Genomic DNA, 27,694 nt, shown 5'->3' with positions numbered 1-27,694 from the left:
GATTTTCAACCACTGCTGCTGCTACAACAGTTACTCCTCTACGTCTCCTGTAACGCCTCGGAAGAAACCCACTTCACTCTAACAACTAAATAACAGGAATGAAAGGACTCCCCGATGGGCCCCTAACAGCTTAGGCTTTCCTAATTCCTTTAAATCCACCTTAATGATCACGAAGACCAGATACAGGTAGCTATTATCTGAGTCGAACAAACCAGCAAAGCCTGACCCTTACATTTCACGCCTTGCGATATATTTATTATCACCAATAGCTCGAAAAAGGTGTAGGAATAAATTTCATATTATATAGAAGTCTTCAATACTAACATTTCGATCCCAGTATAGGCATTAGGCAGCAAACAGAATCGAACAGGACTTCAGTGGCTTCCAACGTCTTTTTCTTTCTAAGATGTCACCTGTAACACAAATTTATATGCATACTGACAGCGTTAATTACTCAACACGAATATATCTGTAAAGGCTTAAAAAAAGCTTTGTGCTGTGGTTGCTACGACCACCCATTTCACTTATAAAATTACTCTTAAAATATCAAAATAATTCACGTGATCGCCGCACATTTATTTACAGCTACATAAATATCCATTTAATTTATAAGCATATACTAAATCATCTGTTTGTCTTGTGATTAGCAACGCAATTATTGACCCCATAAAATGACCACCGACGCAGCTTTTATTATTTCACTCTCTTATTATAATTTTTCGCCACGTTTGCATTACAACGAAAGTATTTAGACGCACCGTCTTCCCAAAATATGTGGCCATCAGAGTTATATATTGTCAAATTAAAACATACGTTCTTGATACATATCCACTCACGAAACATTCATTCAAATCTTACATACTTAAAAATACTTCGCCTATCATCTTATTTATGAAGTTGTATAGGTTACGTTACTTAATAGAAAATATAAGTAGGTTTAGCAGAATTTCATTATGTTTACTTTTCTGCTTGATTACTAACGAACGCAAAAGAAGATAATGTTAAGATTAACTATTTGTGTTGAATAGTAAAGGATGAAATGGGGTACAAGATGATGCGGTAAATGTAACTAACATTATGGCGTTTAGAATCAGTGGAGGTTGGTGAGGGAGAAGTTCAAAAACTCGGGCGTTCTGGGAAGGAGGGCAGCCTAACTGACACAGAAAGTGGTGGCTGCAATACATATAGAGGAGGTGCTAAAAAAAGAGAGAGGTACCTCAGTATCCAGGAGGAGGAGGAGTTAGTGCACGACTGAGGTGAGTGGCGCACTGTATACTGGGACACCGGGAATGGACGGGGGTAGGGGGAAGTCAAAGCGCTGCTGATGATCCTTCTGAATAAGTACTTATATGAAGAGGTTGCAGTCGTTGAAGTTTAGCGCTGAGGAGACCATAATGTGATGTAGCTGCCCTTTGATAATAAGGGGTCATTCAAAGTCTAAATACCCGAGTCATAATCAGGATTGTCTCACAGACCTCCTGTCCCCGGTTATGGTCCGTGGGAATATATTTTGCTATCAACATAACATCGCGGAGAATATGTTAGGTTTCCACTATTGTATGCAAATGTATTAGGACCATATTGCATGCAAACGATTGCTACGATGCCGGTTTGTTTTCTTCTAAATATGCAGTGTTTGTGTTAATCATTGTATTATACATACAGCATCTAAATGTTAGTATCTTCAAACTACAGCCTTCTTCTTATACTCAAAAGCAAAATTTATTCGCTTTTTATTGATTACAAAATCTGCCGTCGCAACAATTATAGCAATCAACGTCCCACAGCACAATAAAGAATAAAGTAATAACCGTATTAATGACATTTTCTCGTTAAGGAGGGAACTTTCTTTTCAAATATATATATATATATATATATATATATATATATATATATATATATATAGTATATATTTATTTACATATATTATAAATATATATATTATATATAATATATATATATATATATTATCATATATATTATATATAATATATATTTATAACATATATATATATATATATATATAGCTATAATATATTATATATATAGCCATATTTATTTTACATATATATATATATATATATATATATATATATATATATATAATATTATAAAACACTGGCCAAGATAAGAGCGGAGACCCTCATGGAGCCCAACTGATCAAAGGAAGCGCTGACCGTTGGAGTACTGGAATAGCTGAAAATTCTGGTAAAGAGTCATTTTCTAATTCCAGTACAAGGCTCTTCCAATTAACGACCGAACAGCCAATGTTGGAACCCTAATACATAACCATACCCTTATATTCACATTCAAGAATGTTGGTGTTGCCAATAAACAAATCATATGCAAAATCGATATTTATAAAAAGGTATGAAATATTACGGAATATGATGGTGACTATCATCAATGAGACTAGCAGAAATATCAGGAAGATTTAAAAGGATATTGCTACAGCCAGTTTACAGCCGAATTGGAAGCGAGCGCAACGATGGCCACCTGTTCCTCTTCCCCTAACCAACGGGCCCCCCCACCTTTACGAAATGCCAACACGTATACACTGAAATAATTCTCCTATATCATTGCAAGAGAAATATAGTCTAGAAGTACTCTATGCATTCCCCAAAAGAACTCAAAATCCAAACGGCACCAGTTCTGACATAATCAGAAAGAATGAGAAAATTCAGCTTATACTAACCTCCATTAACTAACTGGCAACTGTTCCAGGTAAGACAGCTCCACCGGATGTTGGGTGAAGGTAGTAGACGCCGGGAGGGAGGGAAGGAGGGAGAGAGGGAAGACACAAGTTGAGGAGTAGTAAACGCATCCCTTCCAACCTGCATAAATCGTCACAGCAATGCATTTCTACTTTTCACATTATTTGTACAAAACAACGTAGCATAACGTAAGCAGCGTCATACGAGCGACAAAACGTCGCACAGAATTAGAGAAAAACTATCTGGAAAATCGCCTCTCATGTGACATTTGGCAGCTTCCACAGGAAGTGGGTAAGAACCAAGCGGAGAAAATTCTCTTCACACACTACCTCGGCGCTTCTTTATGCCATCTCTAAGCAGTATATATAATGTACACAAATGCAGTTCTATCAATGCACTAGGGCTACTACTCATACACCGTGTCTACACACACACACACACACACACACACACACACACACACATATATATAAATATATATATTATATATATATATATATATATATATATATATATATATATATATATATATTATCACATTACCCTGTCACATATCACGCATTAAGCTACAAATGTTCATTAATATCTAACTCACTCTACCACGGAATTAATATATTTTCATATGTTAACCGAAGGGGAATTTTTTAGTCGATAAGAAATTCGTCGGCTCATGGGCGCGAACCACAGTACCATGAATTCAAGACGTACAGTGATAGCCGTCCTGAATTCTTGGTTCTGTGGTTCGCGCCCATGAGCCGACGAATTCCTTATCGACCAAAAAATTCCCCTTCGATTAACTTACATGAAAATATATTAATTCCGGGGTAGAGTGAATTAGATATTGAAGAACATTTGTAGCTAATATAGTATATATATATCATATATATATAGTGTGTGTTAATATGTATATATACTATATATATATATATATATATATATATATATATATATATATATATATATATATATATATATATGTGTGTGTGTGTGTGTGTGTGTGTGTATGTGTGTACACAATTCATTTTCTGTGGTTCATTTCGATGGCGTTGATATTTCTTTAAAAACAATGAAACACTAGATCTGACGTTATTTCAAGGGCCCATTTATATGCAGTTCTTGTTAAACCTACCGCACAAAGGGAAAAGCTCTCATTTGCTGTATAAATCAAGAGAACAATTACTTAAGGCTGTACTTTTAATCCAGTAACCTTGTAAGTAATAACACCACCATCGCCATTTACACCTCAGGAAATCCTCTGTTAGTCTAGCACACCAAACAGCATTACACAAAAACTGGATAGAATGTGCAATTCGGACCCCATACCCCAAAATAGACAACAGAATTCCAAAGTTTTTTTCAAGTAGCGCATCGACGAGCAACTTAGAATGAACCCTCCTTGCCGTATAATTATTCTAAGACTTGGTACTTAAGCGTAGACATGTTGAGATGTTAATTTAACATATAAACTGGAATAGAAGAGACTTGTAGCAGTTATCAACTTGAAAATACGTTACGGCTCGTTGTGTAAGGCACATAGTTAGAGCTAAACCCTCGGGGAAATAATAGTGGTAAGCATAGTGTTAAGCAAGCCAAAAATGTTCAAAGTATCAACTAAAGGAACCCTGTTTCCTGCCAACCTAGGGACTCCCATATTCAGTAAAGGTGAGTAGTTGATACTAGGGTAAAGAGCAACGAAATCAAAACCCGCTTGAGATAAAAGGGATAAGAAAATGAGAATAAAACAATATAACAAAAGTGAACAGATCTACCAAGGAAAAGCAAAGCAGAAGGAACATCAATCAGACGCGCCCTTAAAATAACGAATATTCCAGAGTAAAGTAATACTTACACAAAAGTGAAAAAAAATGACACTTCAAGTTTCATAAAATTATACTTGCATATTTTCCAGCTCGGTAAAACAACCGATGAACAAAATTAACAATTATATTGAGAGACGTTCAAATGACTCATCTTTCTTATTGTATTATCAGCAATAATTAGATACTTCGTGACCTCAGTCGACAGGTGGAAAAAGAACCTGTGACGTCTGAGAACTTTCGACTGAAGGGGATAATCACTCCACCGATTATATAGAAGTTCCGTCATTTTCGAACCATTTTATATACATCCATCTGATTATAAAAACAAATTTGCAAATGGAAAGCCGCAAAAAACTTATCGGTAACCTTTAGACGGGATAATAAGTAGCCTAGCTGTTGAAAGAATGACCTCTTAAGAAGAGTAGATTAGCAATAACGTTCAGATATACATACACGCTATCCAGCCCAGGCTATTTATGAGAACCCCTCCCTTCTTCCAGGAGACGAACACAACACTTTTTCATTGTTACCTCATATTCTGTTCCCTTGCTGAGCCCAGAAGCTTCTCGGTTCAGAAGCATGTATAACTTTTCTATACCTTTTACAGCTCTGCTGGTCTTCCATGACCTTCCCTTTTGGAAAAAACTGCTATTCTTCTTTCTTAGTACGTTTCAACACCTGAAGATTGTTCAAAAATACGCACGCAGTCAGTCGCGTGTCTTCAAGTTTACTGCATACTTAAAAGTATGACTCTTCCTCAGCACAACCAAGACAGTTTCAGAACTCTTTGATCGCCGTCCTACGCATCATCCACAAATTGATCTTCGCCTGATATTTTCGTTAAGGTATTCGCATGTTCTCCAGTGTGCTATTCTGCCAGTCTACAACAACATGTATGTTCTCCGATACGTTCCCTATCACATCATGGACAGGACTTCCCTAATCAATGGTTTTTTTGCATGTCCTCCGATTCGTTCTTCCCATTTTATTTTTTTATATTTTTTTTTTCCAAGAGGGTCCCGAAACCATTCCACCGACTGGCCTTTTTTCGAGCAGTCTTTAGTTACTTAAAACTGTGCTACAGGTTAGGGAAAGAAGCGAGAAAATGACTGATATGATTCAAGGATCAGAGTTGCCAACGAGACGGGACCGATAAAATAAATGTTTGGTGACCAGAGATGGACGGTTATGCATCACCATACGCCAAATAACAATGAAGCTATAATGACTTGAGGAATAAAGGTAACACGGATGTCTGATTCACATTTCTTGGCCCAAACAAATAAACGTGGTATTCTATATTGGTAAGATACTCATATACTTGAACAGTTCTTATTTCCTGAGTACTGTATCTGATAAGTAGGTTTACAATTATTGCCTTCAAAGCTAAGTTGCATGATTTTACCTCCTTTTGCCTTTTTTTCTTTCTTCTTCTCTTTTACCATTCATATCTACCTACATAAAGACATTTGTTTGCATCGCCTTTATAAAAAATAAGTCCTAGTATTCCTCTAAAAATTGAGAGAACATCGGGGATAAAAAATAGCTTTCATTCGGAACCACGAGAATATATCAATGACATCACATTGAAAGATCCTTTAGCCTTAAAAAAAGAAAGGTCTTTCTGCAATATTCTTATATCATTACTTAAACGAAATTTTTATGCTGAAAAAAGCACCCCATTCTTATCGCTAAAGATATATTAACACGACAGGACTGATTATTTCTTTTGGACATTAGAAGACTGGGGAAACATCAAAATAACTTTGACGCTGAACACCCAAAGATCTCCAAAGCATTAATAATCAGTGGAACATTTCTTGCCCTCCAAAGAATCTGTTACTGTTTATCTATAGGCAGGAAATCATCTACGAACACTGTTTTATGATTACTGCCATATTAAAAGAAAAGAGGATATGAAGGAAGAATGTTAAAGATAGTTTATATCTTAGCCGGCTTGTTTTTACATTCCTCAATAACTTTAGATTACGTAGGAAGACTTTCAAAACACTTAGCAACAAAGTACTTCAAAATTTCCGCTCTAAAAGAAGAATGATACTTAGATAAAAAAAAAAAAAAAATAATAATAATAATTCCAACTGCTACACGTTAGTTTGGATCTTCCAATGTCACCGCAACGAACACCAGAATTGTTGAGAAGTGGTTCAAACTACTACTACTGCTACTACTACCACCACCACTACTACTACAACTAATAATAATAAATAATAATAATTTGTTTTCCCATCCCTTAAATCGAAATCCTCGATAATCCCCAAGACTGAGCCTTAGCTCTGAAGAACTTGTCAAAAACAGGACGTGGTGACCTCTGGACAAATGCCTACCATACTCTTCTTTTCCGGCCCATCATCTTACCCATCTAGGGTCAATGGGACTTCAAACCACGGTCGAGTGTGGGAACAAACAAAAGAGAGTGTCACACAAACATAGGTCACAAATCGAGTCTCCGGAAGCCTAAAAGGCTTGGAGTAAAAGGTCATCAGGAAAAGGGACGCTGGGCCTCCAAATCCTGAACAAGGTCAAGTGAAGTCAAATCCTTTTAAAGATGTCCGGTTTGAGTTCCAAAGTACGTAAAAAAGTATTCTTACAAATGAGAAGAATTAAAGTATGCTCCTTGCTATAAAGTTTTTAACAAAATACGTATTTGTTACGTAATACATTTTTACATTTCACTCAGTAAAGTAAATTAAATAAGGCCAACGCTGAATTAACTTCTGTCACTATTCTGATGGGTTCTCTGCTGCTGCTACATGAGGGGTATGAATATGCTATGGCTAGTGTCTACAAGTATGCACATGTGTGTGTACAAATAAAATATATCTATGTGTATATAGCAACAAAATATATTCGTGTTTATAAATAGATAAAACATTTATAAAACTATATGCAATAGTATACTATTTGTCTACTAGTAGGTCCCACATTTTTTTTACATTTCTTTAAATATACCTTATAATACTAATATTTCTGTAGCATATATTTGTATGTCAGCGTATAACAGTATATACAACACAGTATAAAACGTCACTTAGAAGTACCTTAACTATGCACAAGTACGATGTGATATAGTATGCTGCCTCTGGAAAGACGCGCGCACACATAGCCGTCGTACGCAAACATATGGGCACCATGTTTCTTCACCTGGGTCTTAGCTCTGTTACGACAAGGTTATCAAAAATTGTCAAGATATCGAGAGGTTATGTGGTCATTGTGGCTATTACAATAGCGCATTGTTACAGATTAATATTATATAACAGCATATTCTACGAATACATCATCATAAAACAGCAATCAAATCATCGTCACAAAATAAAAGACACAAGTAGGAAGACCGACATGAAACAGTTATATATCCAACGATTATATCACCTCAACTGGACGGCTGGAAAAAAGAAAACAACAAGAATAACATAGAAACAAAGAATACTGTAAAGGAAAAAACATGAAAGAGAATAACGACCGAGAAAAAAAAATAAAGGCTAGAGATTCTAAGGCTAAAAGAATGACAAGCAAAAAATAAAAATTTAAAACAGACACTGAAACAACGAGCATAATAAAGGTTCCAGAAAAGGAGCAATCTCTGAGAGAGAAGATAAAAGGTTGGGTGGATTTGACCAAAGCCATCATTCCCCTCTCCAACTACCTCACTTATAACCCTTGGCTTGAGAAAGACTACTTACTGCATAGTGTCATGTTACAGCTTTTTTTATGATAAATATTTTTCCCTGATGAGATTTCGGAGTTAAGCCTTAGGCTTAGCGCCTTCAAGAAAAAAAAAGGAATAATATAGGACTCAAATTTCTTTCCCTCTCATGGACAAACATAGCATTCGAAGCCTTTCACTCCAAATTCATTTCTGTGCAAACCCATAGCAGTAATTCCGACATCACAGAATACCCTGAAGCAATTCAGGATTCACAGAAAACAGCCTGGCAATAATACAAAAAGCCGTAAAAGACCCGTATTCCAGAAAGCCGTAAAACATCATGGTAGCAGCACTAGGTAACAACCACAAAAAAAAAAAAAAGCTGACAAAGAACTGATACACAATTTTGTTTTTTCGTACGTAGAGTTTCATACAAATTTTTACAAAACTGGTCTCTCAGCCAACCGAAGGAAAATAAAAAAAAGTTGGAGATTTACATAACTCTCAAGATGGAGTTAGTTTTTTTAAATGCCAGTCTTCAAAAAAGGCCTTTGTCGAAGTTTCTCAATGGGGTGAGGTCGCTATCTTTGTTATAAAATAGAAGAACAAATGCCAATAATTTTTAAATAAAAAATTTAGTATAGTAAAATAGTTTAAACTCGATAATCTATTTAAAAATTGAACCGCATTTTCATTCTATTCATATTGCAGTACGGCTAAATACCACTCTTCTAAATTACTGCATCGCCTTTGTTACTAAACAAAATAGTATTATAAATGTATCAAAATTTATCATCTTCGAAATTAATCAAACGTTTACACCAGATTTGGATATTACTCCTACCTTATGTTATCCTGCTTCCTTACATAAGCAATGCCTGGTGGCTGCTTGCCGGCGTAAAGATAATGAAGATCACATATTGCAAAGATGACGAAAAGGTAAGAGATATGTCATTTTAGTGAGAAACAACAACAGAAAGTATTCTCTCTCATTTTAGTATTACTCACAAAGCCACAGGATTTCTAACATTAACTACATTTAACTTAAACATTTATATAATATTATTAACTAACGCTATCTATCTGATTATCTATATATATATATGTATATATATATATATATATATATATACTATTATATATATATATATATATATATGTATGTTGTGTGTGTGTGTGTCTGTATGCATATAAAATTATAATCACTCTGATACGTAACTTATATATCAGTAAAACCACTGGGGAAGAAGTTACATATGTTATTTCTTCACCTGTGGTTTTTTTTTTTGGAGTGATTATAATTATATATATTATATACACACATACACACACATATGTGTGTGTGTGTGTGTGTGTGTGTGAGTGTGTGTAGAAAGAGTAAGAAGAGTTATTTAAAACTAGAGAATCTTGTATAAAATAAGCAATTCAATGAGCGTTAAAAACACCCGGCAAGAAGAAGAAGACATACATACATATACATTATATATATATATATATAATATAATATAATATAATATAATATAATATAATATAATACATAAATGCCTTTTCCATTTAAAAAGGGGGCTTCAAAATTGTTTTAAATTTCGTTTTTTACCAAAATTGGATTGGATTATAGAATTCAAGCCAATGGCGCCGCACTAAGACCGATAAAATCATTTAGCGCCGAGAGGGAAATTGACAGTAAGAAGGTCTGAAAGGTGTAGTGGGAGGAAATCCTCTGCTGCACTGTGAATCAATTGTTAGAAGAGGGTGGTAAGTCAGGTGGAAGAAAGAGAATATGAACAGAGGTACAGAAAAAGGACTGAAAGAGACTGCAGCTAGGGGCCGAAGGGACACTACAAAGACCCTTAAGTAATGCCTACGTTGCACCACGTGAGGTGCACTGAAAGCACTACCCACCTACGGGGTTCATCAAGTAAGACTTACTTGAACCCGTGATCTTCAAGGGGCTTAAGAGCCAACAGCGTCTATCCTTTCTTGGGTTGAACGAGAGCGGCATGACGAACTTGGTACTGTCGTTGCCTTACTGAGATAAATATATTCAAATACAAAGTGTTTTCATAAGAGTCCCAACGAAGAGCTACAAACAAAGACGTGGGAGCAGGAGAAGAAGCTCTCACTAACGAACACTGTAACTCTTCCTTCACCTCCGTCTTGTCGTTCTCAGAATATCCGTCAAACACCTGACCCCAGACCCCATCCCAATTAGATGCACGTATGAAGGGGGAGGGAGGTAAAGGGGATATGACGTGTAAGTGTGTGCATTTTCAACGCTGCTACAACAAGACCTCTAACCTACCGACAGGCAGAGGCAATCGACCCCAAAAAGAAATATTTTCGACAGAAGCGACTTCACATTAGGGATAACGAGTTCGTTCTGTTGAAGAGAACTAACCTTCAAATCCGCATTTTATTTTAAATAAGTTGTATTCTGTTGTTCCCCTTATAGTTTTCTGTAAAAGAAAACTATTGAGGTTGCTATTTGTCTGTGCGTCCGCACTTTTTCGGTCCGCCCTCAGATCTTAAAAACTACCGAGGCGAGAAGGCTGCAAATTGGATGTCGATCATCCAACCGCCAATCATCAGACATAACAAATTACAGCCATCTAGCCATGATCGTGCGCCTGGCAGCACTATAGGTGCAAACAGCACAGGCCACCACTGGGCCGTGGCTGAAAGTATCATTGGCCGCATCTGAGTTTTATTGGCCGTGGCTGAGAGTTTCATACAGCATTATACGCTGTACAGAGAACTCAATTACGCGGAAGAATATTTATGATTTTATTTATGATTTATTTATTGGAATGAAAATGTAAAAAATAAATATATAATGTGCATGGTAAACAATACAGAAAAATTATTTCTAATAAAATACAGCATATTTTATTTTACTGTCGTTGGTAAAACAATGGGCTAATTTGCTATAGATTTTAGCACGTTTTAATTCATTTGATGTACTGAATGTAGAGGCTACATTTCTGTTCAATTGTTTTGTGCTTCCGCTTATAACTGAGAATATATGATCGTTTTTAATTTATGTCCTTTTTATTTGATCCTTGTTGTTAGTATGAGTAATACTAAGTATGAGTATTAATAACGAAGACCACTTCACGGTAAGATAGGAATATAATGTTTGCAATTTATACGTCAGGGGAAAATCTTGCATACGTCCTGCGTAAACTGAAGGTCGCATAAGGGCTTGCTACTTTTCTTCTGAGCTGGAAAAAATCATGCCCCCCTCCCCCCCCCCTCTCTCCACACACACATCACACACACACACACACACACACAAACACACACACACACACACACACACACACACACACATTATATATAGGTAGGTATATATATATATATATATATATATATACTATATATATAATATACACACGTCTGTAAGAACACGTGTTTCACGCCATCGCTTTTATATTTTTTCTTTATCTCCAGCACGTAAATTTCAATAACGTGGTTGAACGGACTAACATAAAAAGTACATAGAAGCACGAACATACACACAATGGGAGAAAGGTTGGCCGTTCTCCAAAAACGATTAATTCACCAAGATTTGGTCAATTAGCTGGCGTAAATTAACAAGAGCAGAAGATGCTACACTTGAGAAAAATCCTTGATTTCTCAAGCAATGGTTATGAAAATGGTGTGTGTTATTATTCATATGCGTACACACACCACACACACACACACACACACACACATATATAATATTATATATCATATATATAATATATATATATATATATATATGTGTGTGTGTGTTTGTGTGTTTGTGTGTGAACTTTTATCACTGAGTGACTATTTTTTAAATCACAAATATTAAGCTACAAATGTCGATTAATATACAGTTCGCTCCTTCGCTCCGCCTGGGGAATATCACCGAAGACCAAAGGAATTGTAGTCGATACATGATTCGGCACCTGGAAGATTCGAATGCTCGGTTAACTATTCAGCTGTCAAAAGAGTTAAAGATAATTGGATAGCAATATAGGCATTACTATAAGATCATATATATTATTATTATATTTATATATATATATAATATTATATATATATATAGAATCTACTGGTCATTTTACTAGATACATATGAAATTGTAGTAGCCACAATGCCCTCTTTAACTTCACAAACTCTTTGCTCTTTTTTTGGATACGCTTGTCACTACAAAGCCTCGAGCTCCAACTTCAAAAAAAAAATTGAAGAAATCCTGATGTCCGGTACAGAGGTCAAGGCCAACACAAAGGTTGACCGTACGTTGGATTTATGGTAACACGGGTTCGTTTCCCGCTACCGGACATCAGGATTTCTTCAAATTTCATTGAAGTTGGAGCTTCGTAGTGACAAGCGTATCCAAAATCGAGCAAATAATTTGAGAAGTTAAGAAGGCATTGTGGCTATTACGATTTCATATACACACACACACATATATATATATATACATAGATTACATAGATAGATAGATAGATGAATAGATAGTGCGTGTGTGTGTGTGTGTGTGTGTGTGTTTACAGAAAATACAAATTTACCAGGAATTTTTCCCATGAGGAAAACCTACCCTCCTTCATCGAGGGTAAGAAAAGGGAGGAAACAAGAGACTGGGGGAGAGGGAGTCAAGACGGAAGAAACAGCAGGAGAGAAAGAAGGGGTAGACAGCGGACGGGGGTTAGTGCAATGTAGATGGAGGGAGGTATTGTGGGAAACGTTCCGGTGACTGAATAGAATGATGACCAAATGTCCTTCAATGCTCGGACATTGCTTTGCCTTCCACGGAGTTGTCTTCGTGACAGATATTCTCTCTCTCTCTCTCTCTCTCTCTCTCTCTCTACTAGTTGCTTCAAGATAGCATGTAGTGGGTAATCTTACTAACACCGCTAACGTAAAAGTTTAATACCAATTCTCCAACTTCCAAAAACCTTTCCCTTATAAGTCGAAGCCAATTCTGTCTGTAGCCTCGGTTTCTTCTTCGCAACAGTAGTAATGTAATATATAATGAAGGCTTCAGTTACATTATAGTGTTACTTTAAAAGTATATGTTTAGGTACAATATCAGTATATATAATCCGTAATTTCAATATCAGTCCACGATCCAAAACTGCATAGTTCACTTGCAAAATTCAAGAACAGCATGAGGTCTTCAGTTATAACTCTTCATGCCGATAAGCTTCTCGAAATATGTTTTCCATTTTCTATGAACCCATACTTGTTTCACTCGTTAAATTCTTAATAATAGGACAATTCTCCTCATTCAATATCATTCAAGGCTAATGTTCTCAGCCTTTTCATATCTGAACATAGAGGTCTGAGTTGCAGAATGACAACATTTCATAAAAAAAATCACATTCTGCCATGAGTTGCTCTGCTATAAGTATTTTCAAGAGAATCGGGGAAACAACCGCTATAAAAATACATGGAAAGGAAGTTACATGTTCTGTTTCAATCCTGAAAACAACCACTAACACAAAAACTAACCGAAAACCAATGAAAATCCACAGCCGTGATTATAATTTTTCTCTTATGATAATCTTTTAGCTAGTAAAGTGCTTCTGGTACTAATGTGGTATCGGGAACAGCATGGGAGCGACACTACAAAACAAGTATCACGCCTTAACTAGAAATACTAGGCGCCAATGGAAGTAGCAAATGGCCTATAGGAAAAAATGTAAAACGGAACATGACCAAACACGGAGGTTAAAGACCACAAGAGGCTGCTGGCACACAGGACAAGATTCTGATTCAAGTGAGTTATATATAACCAATCACTGCAAACAGAAATAACCGTAGCAATAATAAAAAATCTTCAGGTAACATAAGAAGTCTCGTTGAATGCTATGAATGAGTCAAGGGTAATTCAAAGTATTGTCAAATATCCGAAATCATTAACTACAAATTTTGCACAGCGAATCATAGAGCAAAAGTTCATTAAGACGATAGTCGTTTCTCTCGAGTTCAGCCTCATTTCTCATTAGCAGGGAGCATGTATTTGCAACAAGATATTCATTAACTGAATATTTTCAATCCTGTTGTCAGCAGAATCTAAAAACAAAACAGTACCAACACTACTAGCTAGTCGAACTATCATTATTATAGGCCAGATCACTATTTACACCATCAACAATTCCCTGCTAATAATCACTAAAGAGACTACAGTGGAGACAGGGGTACAGGACCTCCACACCTTAGGTTATCGAATTTGGCAATATAGCAATATAAGCCATATGCACTTTGAGCATTAGAGCATAATTTACACTGAGGACACTGTAATCCTCGTGGCTTCATTGTATTCACAGCAGTTTGATAATGAGGTTCTGACTATACATATATACAAGGTTTAGGTTAAATAGGCCAAAGGCAGCACTGAATGTCACTTGATCAAATCCAGACTACCATCCTGTTTAAAGGTATCTTGGATGTTACTATAAGATCTAAAGGGCTTTCTATAATGCAAGTACACTTGTTATCAGGAAGCGCCTTGTTTCAAAGTACATCGACAGACTTGAATTTTATTATAGACCAGACATACTTTTAAAACATGATATGAAAAACCCGTCCGAATCCTACCCATCTTGCATGTCAATCCCCACCCCACTATTACCCGCAATCTCATTAATGCTTATTGAAAACAATAAAATCAAACAAAAGGTGGCTTACGATGATGGGTATCGAAAATTTGGCACAACCACCTTCAGGAGCAAGTCCCCAGCCCTCTCTGTTTCCGTCTTTGATTGGGCAAGAAACAGTCTGTTGTCTGAATACCTCCTCGGTAATATGCTTCGAGTGTGCCCAGAAGGATAACAGTCGACACTATCCACTCTGGTGAAGACTTGGGGTGCTTTTGTCAGCCAGACTGATGCAGAGAGCCATGAGCTGGCACATAACACCTTTAAGGCCAGTTTACACTATGATGTTTGTGGCGCCACAAATGTCATCTCTACCAGCATATGCCCGCCCACCTTGGCGACGCTTCATGCTGCATAGCGCGTTTTGCTTCTACACTACGTGATTGCTGCGACCGGCAGCAGTACCTTCCCGAGAGCCACGATGAGCAGTGACGAGGAAGAATTTGCCTGTGCTGCCATTGTAACAGATAATCCTGATAAGCATCTATGAGAAAATTAACTTTCTCTCATTTCCATTCCATGTTACTAGTGAGTAGTCGTCGCCAGAGTGAGTCTGAGTGGCGCCTGCAGGCTTCAGCCATCAAGCTCGGTTTGATGCGTTGGGTGGTGACTCATATGTCTTGGGGAGCACTCAAGAAGGTGGGGCTAACAATAATTTGGTAGTAGTTGGTGATGGGTCTGAGCTGTGCAGCACGCGCTGAAGCGTAGTGTAAACTGGCCTTTAGAGACAAACACCAGGTACTTCCTGGAGCTTGGATGAATGGAAATGAAATGTGGAAGTATGCATCTTCCAAGGCTATAGAGACAATGAAGTTTCCCTCCTCATTGACACCATGACCAACAGAGGCATCTTCATGGAGAAGGTGATCCGCTGCAGGAAGCCATTCAGGGCGATATGCCTATCATCTGCCACCACCCCCCAGAGGTTTACTCCAGCAAGAAAGCCAAGTGTAAATCTGATAAAGTTTTTCTCCACTACTTTCACTGTTCCCCTCTATAGCATAGCTTCTATCACCATCTGCAGGGCTCTCCCCTTCAATGATTAAAGTTGGTACAAAGGAAACAGAAATGGTAGTTTGGACAAAGGGGCTTTAGTCAAACTGAAGAGCAACCTGTACCCCTTGAGGACCAACACTGTCCACTGTACACTCATCTACTTCACACTGCTGCCACACCACCCACTTGTCCACCTGGCACCCCCTTACTCGTAGCAGCTGAAGAGGGGGCTTTTTCACCTCACCTGGATCTTCCCCTCTTGCCAGGGAGGCTCGAAATGACTGAAGAGCAATGTCTCTACCTCTACTGGGTCCCATGTTCTGTCCCTGCTCACATAATCTCAGCTGGGGGGAGAAACGCCTACTGCTGGAATTGTGTTGCCTGCTGAGGGGTGCCACCCTGGGATGGTGTACAGGCTTGGGAAAGGAGGCCCATGAGAAGTGTCCCAGTAGTCTTCCCTTCTTATCTCATTTGCTTTCTGGACTTATTCTGGTGGTAATAGTATAGGGAATAATCCAGAGGGCTGTTTCTAAAGGTCAACCAACACTCCTGTGAGATGTTCTTGTGGACAACAGAGAGGAACGACTCTCTCCTCTTCTGAATTACATTTGCTCATATGTCTCGTTTTTACAGTGTACAAAAGGACCTTCCTGGGTGCTAGGTGGTTCTTGAAGATTGGTCACTTCTCTGGAATGACGGAGTCTTTTGCCTCTCCTAGCCGAGACCCTTGGCAGTTCCACATTGTTGGCCTTGGCCCTGTTAAGCCCTGTTGTTTGAACCATTCAAGGGGGATGGTATTCCCAAACCTCCAGATGTTAGGGTCTAAGCTCCTCGGGACTGTGAAAGCCTCTTCTAGACGGTGACATTTTTCTTGGCAGGACAGCATGTTTCTCTGAGCTGACCAAAGCCAGGGAGTTCTCCACACTTATGACCAAGTCATTCAATTCTGCCACCCCCAGGGTAGTCTCTACCATCTACTCAAGTAGGAGAGCCAGAAGAGGTCATGAGAGGTGGAAGCAGGGGCATCCACTAATCCCAGTTATTGTCGTATCTGAGCCATAAACTTTGTGAAATCTTCTCATCCTTTGGGCCTTCAGCTGTGTCAGCTCACCTAGCCTGCACTGCCTGAGGAGGACATCTCTAAGCTGGATTACCTCTGCTGCTGGGTAGGAGCTAGGTAGCACTCAAGGAAGGAGGAGTACTTCAGACAAGTCTCCATGTTCCTGGTTGGAGAAAAACGATGTTCTAGAGTGGGATGTGATACAACAACACCACTCCTGAGAGTACCTGTCCCATCTCTTTAATCAGCTCCTTGATTTCCTGTCTCACAGTCTGCTCCTGCAATGTTAACTCCACTGACAACTGTGTGATCATCTTGCTGACTGACTACACTGCTCATTCTGACTCCTGACTGAGGAATGGCTCTTTTGCCAGTATCTGCTCCTCCTTGATGACTTGACCTGTCCTTCTCCCTCAAGACTTCCTTGGGCTCTGTCCTTAGGTAAGACAAGAGACATAAGAGATGAAGGATGATGCTAGGGAGGCTACTGAAGGGAGAAGCCTTTCCCTATGTTTTCTGATGCCACAGCAGAACAACCCCTCTCCAAATGCTGATACTTCGAAGGGAGGGAAGTAAGGGCCACTTAGTCCAAGCAAGAATGCTTCTTATCCCCTACCAAGCATTCTTCTACCTTTACCTTGCCCAGAACTGCAGAAAACAGAAAAGGAGGATAAGATATTAGTTTTTATGGCGTAAGTGGACAATGATTGGATGCTGGGGAGTCTTCCCTATCGATGTTTTGTCCTGTCTGGCTTTTCCTCACCAGGATTCTTTGGCAGGTGCTGCTGGAGGGACATCAGTAACTGTGGGAGGCGTTGCTGAAGGCGGAGGCATCGGAGCGAGGGGAAATCACAGTAAGAGAGAAAGGATAAGGGTTGGCTCCCAAAATGAGTTATTGCCCTTCTTACATCTTAAATTCTCATATAAGGCCTGCTGAGGTGTCTGCCACCTGACACACTCCTTGCACATGGCCTCCCTCGGGCATTCTCTCGCTGACAGAAAATACACAGTGGGTGATACACCACCTCGACCCACAAATTCTCATGAATTTACATATATAACTTCTGCAAGCACCTGGCTACAGGAAGGGTACCAGCAAATGAGGGTAATGTACTTCAGCAGAACCACAAGAATATAATGCACCTGTGGCATGTACGAATATAATGCACCTGTGGCATGTACAAAGAGAAAATCTCAGCATAAAACAGGAGAGCATGCAGTGAAAACTGAGTGCTATTAAAGGTGAGAACACAGCAGACGAGCTAGCCTCAAGAATAGGATTTTGTTTTTTCTATTGAGTCAGTGACAGCCAAAGAGCATCTTATGCAAGAAATTACATCTATGTAAGCGTAAGTTTGTATTAGAACAGATACTACAATATATTATATATATATATATATATATATATATATATATATATATTATTAATATATATATATATATATATATATATATATATATATTATATATATATATATATATATAATTATATCTATAAAAGGAGCACATAAAAATGCCAAAATATAGAAAGAAAGTACTATATTTCAGACTGCTGTCTCTCTCTTCAGGTAGTTAATGAATGAGAAAAGTTACAGAAAAGGCGGTACTTATAGCAAGAGATCCATCCACAGTTAAGCCATTTTAGGTCACTCCCACTGATAATTCCTCTTTAATCCTCTTAAGCATTGGTTGAAGGAAGATTTTATCTATGCCATCTGAATCCCAGGAGCCCTTTGAGATGTTCAACACCTGTCTTTGTTTAATCAAGGCCGATTCTATCATCTGACTTTTGTATCGTTGCTGCTAAAAATTATGTGACAAATTCCAGTTTATTCTGTGGTCATGGCTATTTATATGGTTGAAAATAGCTGAGTTCTGTTGTCCATACCTAATTGACCATTTATGTCGTATTAACCTCTGGGGAAGTGATTTTCCTGTAAAACTGGTGCAAGATTGGTCACAGTCCAGGCAAGGGATTTTGTATACTCCTGTGTGGAAGAGGTTTGTCTTTTGTTGGACATTAATCAGGGATTTGGCTAAGGTATTTGGGTAGGTAAAAGAAAAAGGGTTAGATTTTCCAAGGGTCTGGGTCACCATCTTAATCCTGTCCAGGTGTGGAATTTTTATTTTATTGTTGAGTATCTCTCTGGTCTTGTCTTAAGGGGGTCGGTAGAAATTTGCGTTGCTTTATGAATTGCTCTTCTATTATATGGTCAGGATACCTTAAAGACGAAAGCTGCTTACAAATTACTAATTCCTTTTCCAGGAAATCTCTTAACAATAGGGTGTGTGTGTGTGTGTGTGTGTGTGTGCCATTATATTTTACGTATTACAAAAATAGACGTGAATAAGCGGTTAGGCAAATAGGTCTAATTGTTATTAAAGAAGTCAGAAGACATGGCAAGGCCAGATATATATATATATATATATATATATATATATATATATATATATATATATATATATATATATATATATATATATATAGTATATATAATATATATACGTATATATATATATATATATATATATATATATATATATATCATCTGGCCTTGTCATGTCTTCTGACTTCTTTAATATAATATATATATATATATATATATATATATATATATATATATATATATATATATTACATTAAGTTTCACTAGTTTACAATATAAAAAGGATTAGTCATTCAAATACCATTCTTGAAAAATTTATACATATAATACGCCAAATCTTCACTAAAGTCGTAATTGTTAATGTTACTACGGCTAGCAGTTCAACTTAAACAGTCGTAGGCCTACTTATGTTTGCAAAGTGTACCCATATGAAGAAGATAAAAGATAGACAGTCATAACCTCTGGAGATGAAAATATTAAGTTTCACTAGTTTACAATATAAAAAGGATTAGTCATTCAAATACCATTCATGAAAAATTTATACATATAATACGCCAAATCTTCACTTAAGTCGTAATTGTTAATGTTGCTACGGCTAGCAGTTCAACTTAAACAGTCGTAGGCCTACTTATGTTTGCAAAGTGTACCCATATGAAGAAGATAAAAGATAAATAGTCATGACCTCTGGAGATGAAAGTATTAAAACATAAGAACATTGATGACCTTTAAAAGTATTATAGCAACATTATTAATCAAGTAAAGTAAGACAACAGTATCAGGAAAAAAAAAAAAAAAAAAAAAAAAAAAAAAAAAAAAAAAAAAAAAAAAAAAAAAAAAAAAAAAAAAAAAAAAAAAAAAACTGTTTAAGCTAAACTGCAAGTAATTTCTCGGTCGCGTCGGAAGTGTCTGAGTTGCTCTAGTTGCCAAATAGCGCCAGATGTCACTATTATAAGCTGTTGTCCGAAAAGTTTTGAAGTATGTTGCAGTACATTTTTAAGTGACTGTACATTCGATTCATATGATTAATAGCATAAAACATGGAATGGTCCAAGTCAATATTTTTAGATGCGGTGGTGAGGATACCAGCCGTTTGCGTTCTCCATCCCGTCTGAGAATCTCCACTACAGTTGATAAGCTACCAAGTATAGTAATCAGATTCCTGGTAAGATTAACAAAGACCAGTAGGGTTTAACCGAACGTGAGTTTAATCACCCCTACTCATCTGTAATTCAAACGCGGGACCTCTTGTTAGGGAGGAAAGCAGCTTAACCATAAACCAAGCACACACACACATTATATATATATATATATATATATATATATATATATATATATATATATATATAAAAATCTACTAGTCACGTTTTACCAGATACATGTGTAATTGTAATAGCCACAATGCCCTCTTAACATCTCGCATTCTTCACAAGAGGGCCTTGGGTTATACTATATATATATATATATATATATATATATATATATATATATATATATATAATCTCTCTCCGAATTTAATGTTACTGACCATCGAACAATAAAAAAGGAACACCTTCAGAATCTCTCATGAAAAACACAAGCAAGCCGTCCATGATGGTGCATTCAAGAGACTAATTTTCACCCGATATTTTCATTCTGTAAGCGTATCCATCACAGTGTAATTCTTTTGGTTTTCGGCAAAACATTATATAAAATCTAAGAAATTAATCACCTACTCGTTGAAATATAAATCACACCTAATATAACCTTCTTCTACCAAGCCTATGTAATCCTTGTACCAACAATTATTTCAGATTAGCGAAGCTTTAGAGCTCACCAAAAATGTCTTAGCAACGAGCTCTCTCCAAGAATTAATGAAGGAAGTACAAAGATCACATGCAACATTGGTGTTGACACCAAGAGCATCAGTGATTCATTGCGATGGTTGACAGAGATACCAACGAGATGTGAGCATTATATATGATTAGAAATCAATACTGTATTATTCTGTACAACCAGAACTAGGGGCTAACATAAGCAGTACGAGTAAATTGAGACTTGAAAGGAAATACTGGAGAGATAAAATGGAAAAGACCAACCATTCATCAATTGCAGATTCTCTTACTACACTTTAGAGCTGTGGAGGAAATATTCAGTGCACATCCAAACACTCCGGGAATAATGTCGAATGTTGGCTATGCCATAGGCTGCTTTATTACAAAACTGTAAATTACTGTGTGAAAAAGAATTAAGATGAAGCGAAAGAAGTGGTATTTCGGTTAAAAATCTGATGCAAACGACAACTCCTGCTGTTCTTGCGCCTTATGTATAAAAATTCAGCTTACGAAATGTCAAGTTTCATATTTCATGAAAACAAACATTGTCGATAAAATTTATCCAACTATTGTGTCAGCATATGATTTCTTTATTCATAACTCTCTCTCTCTCTCTCTCTCTCTCTCTCTCTCTCTCTCTCTCTCTCTCTCTCTCTCTCTCTCTCTCTCATGCAACGCAAAAGATTGGTTTAATAATCATATGTTCTCCTTAGGTCATAAGTCAGAGATTTGCAATAATTTTCCCCAACTGCCATAATTCTTCAGATATGATTATTAAAATAAAGGACACTAGGATTGTAATTCTTCAAATACTATCGAGTAGATAGGTTAACTTACTGAAAAATGCCACTATGCTTTTCTGAAAAACAATCAACACAAAACTAGACATATTCTATAGTCCTACTAGTAGTAATAACGCGATATTCAGTACACAGCCAAACAGCGCGTGACTCGCTAGCCAAACGACCAACAATACCTTCATACGTTGAATATTCACCAAATATCCACGCGGACTACAATACTCACTGACCTGACATTCATATGAAATCTAGATTTCCTGTAAATCTTTCTTGACTTCTTTTGAATTAGATATGCTACATGTCTCAATACATATGAATACATGAACTTTATGTTGTGAGAGAGAGAGAGAGAGAGAGAGAGAGAGAGAGAGAGAATTATATGTGACCTATTGGATATTTATAAAGTGTTATCTAACGCTTCAGATGTTGAGGCCAATTCATTTCAACTCGAGCTAAAACTCCTATGCATTTTCCTTCCCTTTCACTAGCTCCAGAGATTTTAATTTCTAACACATGGATGTTATAAGGCGGTATATATCTTGGCATTTTGTTTGGGTACGTACGTATCAAACCTGTATTGCGGGAAACCCTGAACCACATCCGGACTCTAAAGGGGCTTTACACGGTCAAGCGGTTTGTCAAACCCGGTTTGCCCAATTTGTTTGTCAACAGGTTTGAAAGGTGTCCTACACCCCTCAGTGCGATTCGTGCAATTGAGAAGGAAAGGTGCCTCCAGATCAAGATAAAGTAATCGACGTGGAGAAAGGATTGGTTGTTAAAAAAAAAAAATACATAAAAAGGAGACCAAACTTTCTCACACAAACTTGCTTGCTGATTTGCAATTACAGCAATTTGCTATATGAGAATGGACGAGGCAGTATACTTGGATCTATTAAGAGCTTCATTCCTTTTAGTAAGTAAAAGGACACAAACACAAGAATGACTTTATTTTCCTCATAACATTGTCCCGTGAATAGTCAAGTTCAAGTTCCTTTAGTATCCCCTGAAGAGCAGATATCCCCTTGTTTCTAGTTATCTTATTGGCATATTCTTTATCCAATTAACTACCCGATCACAAAGTCCAGTTTGAATTCAAACACGCATTGGTAAACCGAGATGGTCAAACCGTTTGACCGTGTAGATGCCCCTTTACAAAATTTCAAGATACCTCTTACCACACCCACGTGTTTAAAATGAAAAACCCTGAAACAGTGGCTGAACATTGCGTCTAGAATAGGCATCTTTCAACTTTTGTAAGTATTTGCATTTCTTCCGGAAACATGTTAATCTGTTAATCAATAATGTACATCTAAAATCAATAATGTAGACATATCTTCCTTAATTACGATGCGTGTTATAATATGTTGTCATGAAAAATGTGGGCTCCACTTTTCCGTCAAAATCTTCGCCACTTTCCACTGACTGAGTTAACAATAACCACACTGATCATAAATCGGGCAAAATAACAGCACAATTTACTCCTTGGATTACAAAAAAGAGAATGCCAGCATACGAGGCGACAACGAGCCTGTCGGAGCGAAATCCGGCCTTCCCTGCAAGAACTGTCGTAAAGGTAGGATAATCCACATCACCTCGAGGTTCGAGTTCATAGCCAGAATCGCATTTCGTGTGAAGATTTCTTATTCACGTCTGCATCAGTCAGGGTTTGTTTTAATCAACGGGATTTGCGTAATATCAGTATAATTTACCTTTCTGCTATGTTGAATTTGTCAACTTCTCTATTTTTCAGTTAATTGTGTGTGTGTGACACGTGGCTTTATTGAGGGGCAAACAAAACAAAAAAACAAAAGGAAAGAACCGGGACCCAGTCGTGGGGCAAAATTCACGACAGAAAGAGTCCGAAAACCAGGAAACAAAAAACCAATTTCTTTCATTGATCAAAATGAACATGAAACTGGAGAAAGTTTTCATACAATCTTTTATTAGTCCCCCAAGTAAGCAAATATGAAACTATCTTTAAAAATAATATGTAATCATGTTAAGAAGACACGAAAAACTTTCCATTGCAGCCTCTGATCTCTATCCCTCGCAGCATCACTTGATTGTGCATTCTACATAGTTTTCCTCGTCAATTTATGGTTAATATTCCAATATCTTTATAAAAACCCTATAAAGAGGACCCACATCACCTTACCTTCCCAATAATAATAATTGCAAAACTGAAGAATAATACGCAAGAAGTATAAGACTAATAGTTATTATTCCATGCAACTGCCTTTCAACTAGAGCTGAACACAGGTTTCACTATTTTCACTGCTAATTCTTACTTCTTCACACGAGAATCCAGATACTATAACCATTCATCGTAAGCCCAAATACTTCTCTGTGCCCCACACGATTGAAACTATTACCTACTACATCAATCATGGTCAAACGCTGAAGCACATGGTGAGTATCAGATGAGTAAATTTGGTAAAGTATCAAATTTGTCAGTCAACGAAGAATACTGGTAAGACTTGTACGAAAATTACAATAATATTGATATCAGCAGTACTGGTAATAAATTAAGAAATCTGCCTAACTGACTCAGACAATCTGAATTGTCACTAGTCCTGAATACGTCAGTATGAAACATTTCGATAACGTAATCCCTATCAATTCTTACAATTTGGCAAATTTTCTTTTTAAGAACCGTTTCAGATTCATGGAAGAATACATAAATCATGAAATCTAGGCTATAGCGCCAAGCACTGCGGCACTTTCTGCCAGTCAGCGCTTTTTAAGACGGTGAAAAAGTGATTGAAGTCGTTGGACAAGATATAGATTTTACAAAATAAATCAGATGAAGGTCGTGGATCTTAAGATGGAATTTGGAGAAACCCCCTCAGTTGCACTAATTAGTATTAATTATAGATATTGGACACAGTGAAAGAAAGAAAGCGGGAATTAAGGTAAAATATAAGGCTGTCGAGTGGATGCAGTTAGGGGCATGAAAGTAGCAGCAAGCACCCTTCAGTTATGTATACAGTGCACCACTTGAGCCGCATTAACACCATTAGCCCTAGGTAGAATACCTAATGTATACTGGAAATAAAAATTATTATTATTATTGTTATTATTATTAGTATATCCGTGACGTAATTTTCCTTTCGATTTCTTTTACATATCTCCGCTCAGTTTTTCATAGTTCTGTTTATTATTAGTATATCATCTTTGGGATTTCTTTTCTAATTTGTTTTTTCCTTTTACTTATATTCCAGTTTACCCATCTGCATACACTTCGCAATTATTTCACACTTTTTAAACTTTTTTTCTACCATCTAGGATACCACTTGGGAATTTCAAGGAAGATGCTCGTTTCTCTTTCCCAAATGACACTGAATTAGTATATCTGTACTTTTTGTTGATGTCCTCTTATAATCATATACCTATTTTTAATTCTCTGTAACTTCTTAAGTTTCGAAATTTGGTAGCTTTAATATGACAATCTCATACAGAACACATAAGGCATGAATCGTTTAAACGTCCAATAATCTTTTGTATCAGGACCCAGTCACTTTTTGTTTAATGCTGGAAAGTTTCCGGTATCAAGATATCAAGCAGACAAATACTTCTGTCCCTTTGAACTAGCAGGTTAATTCCAAAATCAGTATCATCGCCTGTATATCTTTATTGAATAATGCAATTATGTATATTAATTAAATTTAATATATATTATAATATATATATTATTTGTTATATATAATTATATAATAATTAATATAACTTTAATTATATATTATATATATATATATATATATATATATATATGTTATATATATCATATATATAAATTTTAATAAATTAATTATATATATAGATTTTTTTTATATTTTATATATATATGTATAGATATGTATATATATGGTTAATATTATACTATACACACATATATATAATACATAAAAAATATATATATAGGTATATATATATACATATACACACACATATATATATATATATCATATATAATATATATTATATATATATATAGCCTATATATGTAATTTTTTCAGGATTTCAGAAAGGGTAAGTGCCCACCTTACCCCTACGTGCGGGAGCCCATGTTATCTGTAGAAATTTGTGGAAACGGGAAAAACGCGAGCACTCAGGTATTCAAATCAACATGATTGGGTTTACAACGAGAACACCAGGGCCAGGATAACTATTTGTATCTGTTGGTCGGGCCGAGTCCGCACGTCCACATCAGGCCTTTCAACCCCCTCTTCCAACAAGGACGATTTGATTTAAACGCTTATTTACACAGTTAAAACGTGTTTGAAAACCCAGAAATACTAAAACTACTATCAATGATGGAATTTAGGTCACTATTATTGTTACTACCAACAATAGGCTTTCATCATCTATTGATGCTACCACTGTTAATTATAGTGATATTACTGTAATCTTTTGAAACTGCACTGGAGAGCAATAAGTTGAAAGCATGGCTTGCCACGACCATACACATTACCTGCAGCTTGCAGATGTATTATGATAATGTTCCTCATCAAGCTCACAAAGTCTGATTAATACAAGCACTTTCCCATAGGAAAAAGATGAAGCACCTACAAAAATGAGAGCGAGAGGAACACTTCCCACTGCCCCGAAGTTGCCGCAAAATCGTGAACGATTGGTCTAATTTTTTGCATGCCTAGGCCTATGTTGTAGCGCGAGAAAAGCAGGGAACATGCGACTACATTCAGTCTGGGTAAAATCGCCAAGCAATCGTTGAAATACATGCACGAGTCCAGCAGCTGGCTTTATTTTAAATCTTTCATTAACAATGCTTGCTCTACATCACAAATAACATGAAAGTCGGCTACATACAACTTTGGCTTGCGGGGTCAGGCACTAAACTAGGCCTACGCCTTGTAGAATAGGTAGGTATACGCCTTACCTCTTTCCTCGATGACAGCTAAACAACCTTCTTGAAGGAAAAACAGGATCAGTAGGCCTCCGATGCCTACCCAGAGAGTAGAGGACCAAATTCGGCCCTGGACCCCCATAGTCCAAAAGACGAAAATTTTTCTTTTCTGGAGACAGAGTTACTCGACCTCCAAAATTTCTTCACAAGGGAAGGAAGCAGACGCGTAATTTGGAATCACTCGTGCATATTGTATACATTCCCAACTTGAGACTTCTGCAACATGTCAAAGGCACTTTTTACATTCACTGTTTCTCTATTCTTCTGAACACTTCGATAGTGTCAACTGCTGACATAAAAATTTTCTAAACACAAGCAAAGCGTACTTGAAAATGACAATGTCTAACCCTTCTGAGGAAACTCGACCACGTCTTTTAAAAATCTTTTGCTTTTAAAATCTCTTTTAATTAAACATTTTTGGTGTTCTTAGCCTCTAATATCACGAGTATATGTATACACTACATCACACGTTACTCTCCTAGTGATTATATCACAAAACGAACACAAAACGCATTTCTTCACCAAATGGATCGTAACACTTGGTTAGTTGTCAACCTCAGCGGCATTACGCGCAAGACCTTTACGCACGACGTCTAAACAACCACTGAGAGAAGTCAGTGAACAACCACTTGGCGTCGAGAGGATCTTCAAGCGGCAAGACACACAAGGAGGTGCCAGAGGCCGCCACAAATATATTCCGCTTTGTTAAAAGGAGAGAGAGAGAAAAGGAACAAAAAAAAAAAAAAAAAAAACTTTTGACGTCGCCGACTCTATCAATCTTATCTTTTTCACAAGAGGAGAGATAATGGTGGGTGCTCATAAAGAATTTCTCTGCTGATAAGTGTCAACATTATTTATAGTTTCGAGTAATCAAAGGAAATAC

At 36.9% G+C, this 27,694-nt stretch overlaps 1 protein-coding gene across 2 annotated transcripts in view; it reads right to left on the bottom strand.

Annotated features, from left to right (window-relative positions):
* The window catches only part of LOC135207253 (epidermal growth factor receptor-like), a 540,996-nt gene extending 513,575 nt beyond the window's left edge, over positions 1-27,421 (bottom strand). For both annotated transcript variants that reach the window (XM_064238906.1, XM_064238908.1), the window contains exon 1: positions 26,785-27,421. In XM_064238906.1, the coding sequence (XP_064094976.1) occupies positions 26,785-26,893 (109 nt within the window). In that variant the 5' untranslated portion in view covers positions 26,894-27,421. The remainder of the gene's footprint in view (positions 1-26,784) is intronic.
* Between the last annotated feature and the right edge of the window lie 273 nt (positions 27,422-27,694).

This window comes from Macrobrachium nipponense, chromosome 32 (assembly GCF_015104395.2).
Source record: "Macrobrachium nipponense isolate FS-2020 chromosome 32, ASM1510439v2, whole genome shotgun sequence".
NCBI lineage: Eukaryota > Metazoa > Arthropoda > Malacostraca > Decapoda > Palaemonidae > Macrobrachium > Macrobrachium nipponense.
The sequence above is the reverse complement of the archived record's forward strand: the minus strand, read 5'-3'. Positions and strand labels throughout refer to the sequence as shown.